Raw genomic sequence first — 6,444 nt, 5'->3', positions numbered from 1 at the left:
TTGAATATAAAGCATTGAAAAACGCATCGTTTTACTTTTTCCAATAAAAATTAATATTTAGTGCATAGAAAACTGTGGCCCTTTTTCCATATTTGTCAGGAAAAATCGAAAGTACACAACAAAAGAAAACTAGCGATTTTCCCCAAGCCTGCCTTGATTGTTGTTCGCAAGCTGGAGTTATCTTGCAGTTCAAACAAACATTGTTCTATATTTCGTGTGTAGTATCGGTGCCTCCCTCCCAGGTGCCGCTGTTTTGATGCGGCGAGTGCTAAATGAGTGACCTTCAATGATCCATTCCAAGTGATGTTTGAGAGGCTAACACGACAAACACAATTCTTCACAAGAAAAATGTTTGAAGATTTGCTTTAAAACAAAAAGGGGTTCATTTCGTGATACCCAGCAAGAAACATGTTTCACGATTTGCTAAGGCATTCTGGGTCACTTTCAAACCAATCTGGGTAGTTTCAGATTCCCTTTTCAGTGTACATCCACCTGAATAAACCACGCAACACGATTATCGTCGCGCGAACCGGGTTATGTTTGTTGCACGACATCTTCCGCTCCCGTTTTGTCAAAACTCGTGACACGAAAGTTGGCGCCAAGATTCCACTCAAGTTGTTGAAAATAAACAGTGCATCGTGCAAAGAATTTAACTGAAATAAAATGGATAAAGCAACTGACGATCTCGCCAACATGAATCTCAGCGAGCAGAAACGGGCTGATTACCTCGACTGGAACGAGTACTTCATGGCCACGGCATTCTTGGCGGCCCGTCGCAGCAAGGATCCCAATACTCAGGTCGGAGCATGCATCGTCAACGAAGAGCGAAAAATAGTCGGTGTAGGATATAACGGATTCCCGCTAGGATGTAGCGACGATGAGTTCCCCTGGGGTAAGGCGTCCCTTGACCCTCTGGGGACCAAATACCTGTACGTGTGTCACGCGGAAATGAATGCCATCCTGAACAAGAACAGTTCGGATGTGAAGAACTGCACAATGTACGTGGCGCTGTTCCCTTGTAACGAATGCGCAAAAATTATCATTCAATCCAAGATCAAGGAGGTAATTTACATGTCCGATAAGCATGCACACAAGAATACGACCATCGCGGCCAAGAAGATGTTCGACGCGGCGGGGATCAAGTATTGGCAGTTCGTGCCAAGCAAGAGCAGAATCGTGATAGACTTTTCGGAAATCGATTGGGACAATCTGAATCAGCTACCAGCCACTCCGACTAAGAGCAATGGGCTGAATTGAAGTACCTTTCAATAATAGAACGACGTGTTATCAATAAACGATGATAATTTATTATAAATCCTCTCTGCTATAAATAGTAGATTAATGATACACCACTTTCATGACTGTTACAATGACAAACTTGTTAAAGGAATTACAATGCAATAAAACTTGAGGTGGTACAAAAATAAATATACTTGCTTTATTTCCATCTGATACACTTTTTGCTTCAAATAGACAAACGTAAAAATGTTTTCAAAAACATGAGAACAAAATTTCACTTCCTGAACGGGTTCCTTACATCTAAACTGTTAAAATAGGTTTGTCCGGGTTGTAAAACTTATACTTTCATATATATTACCGAATTAAGGAAGATGTGCTTCTATCTTTTGTTAGGGTGCCAAAGTTTAAACCAACTTTACCTAATCTACTGAATGGATAGCTATAGAAAAAAATAAACTGACTAATCAGTTAGCACTGTTTGTCCGGTCTTTGATATCTGGTACACATGGATCGCTGAGCATGCTCGTGTTATTAAATTGTTAGTCACAAACCCAAATCCCAAAACTATATAAACCTTACGTACGAAAGTCCTATACAAAATAAATCGATGATCGTGTTCCCTAAACTCGGAAAATACACTCACTCTCACTTCACACAACATATCCATCACTCCAACTCCCTATAGCTTAACTGTACTTTTACTGTTCAATTGTACGACGATTGTTTTTTGGCGTCCAAACGATCACATCCTTCCTACTTGTAGAAATTCAATGATCGCGGCTGAAGGGACGTCTTCTTCAGGCAATTGTGGGCCTGCTGGGTCATGTAGAGCTGGTCGCGGGTCTTCCCGCATGCCCACTTTTCCCACTTGGGGTCGAGAATCTGCAAACAGAACGAAAGTCTTAGTTTCGAATGTGCTTTCGGCTCAAAAGCAACGCCTTACCTGTTCCGGTTCCGCTGGTTTGTCGGGTACATTTGGCGCGTTCGAAGGTTCCAGCAGTCCACCTCCATCCAACAGTAGATCGGAATCGCTGAGAGTATCCCGGAGGATGCTTGGCGGGGAAAAGATCACACCCGAGTCGGATATCAGGGATTTGCTCTGCGGAATTTAGATCGGAAGGGGAATTGAGTAAGACATTTAGATATTCCTGAAACTGAAAACTGAAAAATCCTAGCCATATTCGAGAAATGAAATAGTCTTTTTAAAAAGAATAAATTAAATTTAATAAGCATGAATTTATTATTTAGAAAGAGTATATAATAAATAACTAATTATAGGTTCGCTTTGTAAAACATACTTTTTTTGCGTACAATAAGTTCAAAAGTTTTCTGGAATAGGTCAGGGTCATTAGCAAAAGGTCATTTCTCGCGGAACATTACTAAAGGACCTATGTACAAATGAGAGATTCTCTCCTCTCTCGTTCTCTTTCGATTATAACAGTGGAATACTAAAGATTTTGGGAAGCTTTTCACTATAGATCGAAAGTCAATTTCTCTGACTAGCGTTTCATACAAAAAACGCAACAGAGGAGGTTAATGTGACTCAGTTATTAATGAAAGAAAAAGTAAACAAAGAGAGCCTCTCAATGTTAGATAGGTCCTTTAGTAATGTTCCGTGAGATTTGGTAAGAACATTTGACATAAGGTACACAGGGGAAAAATGATATGCAAAGTTTTGATCATGATGTCTTTAAATCCTAAGAAAGTTAAAAAGCAAACAAAGTTTCATTATGATACCTTTCCACTTCATCTTACCCCTGCCGTTTCAACTTGCTCGGATATACATTTCCTAGGGCTGATAGCAGTTGGTTTTCAAAGATTTGGTCACTGTTTTAATTCTCAGAAGCCTCTATTTTCAATAGAAGGTCTCTGAAGTCTCTTTTCTCACCAAAATAGTCTTTGAAGTCACTTTTTTATATTTCCTCCTTTTGGATGATTCCTGGTGCGAAATTCTAGAGACCCAAGAGATACCATTCTGAGATTTTTACGTGACTATTCCACAGATTCTTCAGCGCAGATTCCTAAATAGCTTTATAAATAATTCTAATGATTTCTATACATTTCTTCTGGTACACTTTCAAGAACATCTCCAGAAACTTGTCCATGGACGTTTACTAAACATTATTTTGAGGAGAGGAAATTCTCCAGCACTCCAACGCTATTATTTTTAGTAATTTCCTCAGGGGTTACTCTAAAAACATCCTTCAAGAATTCATTGGAAGTTTCTTCCACAAATTGCTTACAAAATTCTGCAGATTATTCTAGGGAATCTCATTGAAACTCTTTCAGAAAATCCTCAATAAATAATAAGGATTCTTTCGAGTAATTCCTGATACTATTCGTAGATAAAATATACTGATTGAAATCTTACAAAAAACCAAAAAGAAATTTTTGAGGGAATTCTAAGGAATCTTTGAGCTAACTCTGAAGTAAACTGAAAAATAAACATTGGGTTCATTTCTGAAGAATAGGATTCCAAAGGAACATCTTGGAGGATATCCCAGGCTGGAAGAGCTGGAAAAATATATAAATAGGTTCATTAAGACTAAGGATTTTCGAAAAAAAATTTAGAAGGGTTTCTAGTAAAGTTTTTCCTGGGGTTTCCCTTAGCACGATTGCTGGAATAATTTTCAGATGAGTCTTGAAACAAGGAGTTCTCAGGGGTTTTTTATCATTAATAACGATATCTTTTGCCTTTGGCTAGTTTATTTCGGGAACAAGGGCTTTCCGAAGGAAGTAGTCGATATTACTTTAGGGTTATAAGTGACTATCTCGTGGATGGGATTTGATCCCAGGTCCTCGGCGTGAGAGGCCTATGTTCTAACCATTACACCAGGCCCACTCTTTTAATTTTCTGAGGAATTCATGTGGAAATTACTTTGATGAGTATCTGCGGAAGAATCAACGCAGAAACGTAGGAATTCTTGTTGAACTTCCTACGAAATTCCTTTGTACAATTTTCGCATAAGTTTCTCTAGATTTCCTTTAAAGTTTCCTGTATGAATATCAGGCGAAATTTCTGGAAAAATACATGGAGTAACTTCGGCAGAAATCTCTGAAATAACTCCTAATGTGGGTCTTCTCCGTTTGGCGTAATGCTGTTTGGCATACAGTCGTTTGGCATAATTTGAAAAGGAAGATACTGCAGTAACACAGTAATACCCGGGACCGGAAGATATCATGTTCCTTCTTTTTTCTCAAATGACATGGCACATCCTACATGAAGTTCTGAAGAAATTGTTTAAGGAATTAGTGTTATAAAGTTAGAATAAGTTATTGTGTCGAGAGAAACTCTATAAGGAATTCCTAGTTAACAATTTCTCAAGGAAACGCTTCAGTTATAGTTAATGTAATGAATTCTTGAAGCAAATCATGCAGAAACTATACTTAAATGACTTTTCAAAAAAAAATCTTGCAGGATACCTGGAGCATTGATGGGGAAAATCCTTCAATTCATTAGCAATATGTGCCGTATTTTTATTTCTGGGGATATTTCATAGGCTAATATATTCTACCATCTGTGAAGTTTTAAAGCCACTTAAAAGTCGCTGTTTATTTCAATAATTTTAGTTACTTAAGTCACTATCTGGCCGCCATTAGCCCTATAAACTATTTACAGTTCAAATCTGTTGTTGGTCTATTAAACCATAATGCATACTACAACTATAGCGCCATTCACCAAAACGGATAACCACAAACCACACTCACCGGTGTTTCCGCGAAGAAGCTCATGTCAGAGTTCTCCCAATTTTGCGAGAACGCACTTTTCTTCGCCCGCGGGGATTGCGCCACAGGAAGCGACCGTTCCTTGCCGGGGCCCCTCTGCTGTTCGCTGGGTCGTTTATCACCACCGTTGGTAAGCGTACTGTCCGGTTCGTTCCCGCTGCTGCCGGAGTTTTCTTTGGCCTGTTCGTTACTCATGATTTCCGCAATGTCTTCGCCTAACCGCGCCGGACTGGGAGGAATGTATCTGCGAAAATGTAGCTCTAAATGAGTTTACTCCTTTTGTCAGGGGATATGTTTAACAACTTACACTTCGGAGCGTTTCTTGCCAAACTCCGCTAGAGCGTTTTTGAACGGGGTGGGGGTTCGAGGCTCAAGGGTTTTCCCATCCTTCAGGGGAGTTTTGATGGGACCCCTACTGCTGCCATCTTCTTCAGCGTTATCTCTTTTCTGACTTTGTGCATCCCTCAGAGGAATTGGAGTACTCAATAGACTAGTGTCGTTCGTCTAGAAAAATCAAAGTTATCGATCAGTTTATACATTGAATTGCATGATCCTTCTTTACCCATTATTATTAAACAGAAATTAACCATCAAAAGTTTTAACGCCAGCTTGTTCATTAATTGTCCTACATCTTTGGACCAATTGTGATTTCGTTAGACAACCCTTTTGAAAGCTTAACCTTTAAAATTGTAGATTTTAAGTACATTAACATGTATTTGAATACCGAAAATCATCCCTGATTGTTTCCATTAAATAAAATAGTTGAATCTAACAAATGCTTTCCATTATCAATTGTTTATTTGCAGGGTCAAGCGCAGAGAGGCATTACAGAGTCGATTTCATTTTGGGCATTGCGGAGCCGAAAAAACTAGAAATTAGTTGAGAAATTCTTGAAAACATCCGAGAGATAGTTCTAAAACAAATCTTATAGTAGTAGTCAAATGTCACGAAAATTTCTACTAAAATATCTGGTCGAGTTTATTAAGGAATTCCTGGAAGATTTCTTAATAAATGTCCAGGTATAATCCCGGTAAAAAAAAATGGAGGCTTTTCTGAGACAAATTATGAATGAATTAAAAAAGAACTACAAATGAAAATGGCGGATGGAAGTACTGAAAAAAGCGTGGGAACTCTTTAAGGAATTCATGTAGGATTTCCTAGGAAAATCGCTTTACAAAAATCTTCTAAAACTCTGAACTAAAGCTTTATGAGTTATCTTGGAATAACTCATGTAGGAATCTTGCTGAATTACTAATGGAGAAAACGGTGGAAGAATTGAAGGAAAAAACCCTGGAGGAAATCCTGGAATAGTATAGTAATATATTTGGGGCAAATTTCACAGTGATCACCAAGGAAATTACTGAAGGTAGTCTCATTGGATTTTCTATAGCAACGAAATAAAAAGAAGCCTTAAGAAAATGAAGCAATTCATGGAAGTTTCCTGGGAGCAATTGAGGGAGATTTGTAGTAGGTAGTGTA

At 38.5% G+C, this 6,444-nt stretch overlaps 2 protein-coding genes across 6 annotated transcripts in view; one reads left to right on the top strand and one right to left on the bottom strand.

The window, feature by feature from the left end:
- Nucleotides 1-559: 559 nt before the first annotated feature.
- LOC5564022 (deoxycytidylate deaminase) lies at nt 560-1,428 on the top strand. Its single transcript, XM_001648295.3, has one exon. It carries the CDS (start codon nt 664-666, stop codon nt 1,255-1,257), a length of 594 nt encoding a protein of 197 aa, XP_001648345.1. The 5' UTR covers nt 560-663; the 3' UTR covers nt 1,258-1,428.
- Nucleotides 1,408-6,444, bottom strand: part of LOC5564023 (myb protein) — a 42,033-nt gene continuing 36,996 nt past the window's right edge. For all 5 annotated transcript variants that reach the window (XM_021847118.1, XM_001648294.3, XM_021847120.1 and 2 more), the window contains 4 exons: nt 5,273-5,469; nt 4,948-5,209; nt 2,183-2,338; nt 1,408-2,121 (listed from right to left, as the gene is read on the bottom strand). In XM_021847118.1, the coding sequence (XP_021702810.1) occupies nt 1,993-2,121; nt 2,183-2,338; nt 4,948-5,209; nt 5,273-5,469 (744 nt within the window). In that variant the 3' untranslated portion in view covers nt 1,408-1,992. The remainder of the gene's footprint in view (nt 2,122-2,182; nt 2,339-4,947; nt 5,210-5,272; nt 5,470-6,444) is intronic.

Source organism: Aedes aegypti, chromosome 2, assembly GCF_002204515.2.
Source record: "Aedes aegypti strain LVP_AGWG chromosome 2, AaegL5.0 Primary Assembly, whole genome shotgun sequence".
NCBI classification, from domain to species: domain Eukaryota; kingdom Metazoa; phylum Arthropoda; class Insecta; order Diptera; family Culicidae; genus Aedes; species Aedes aegypti.
This window is presented reverse-complemented; position numbering and strand designations above follow the sequence as displayed.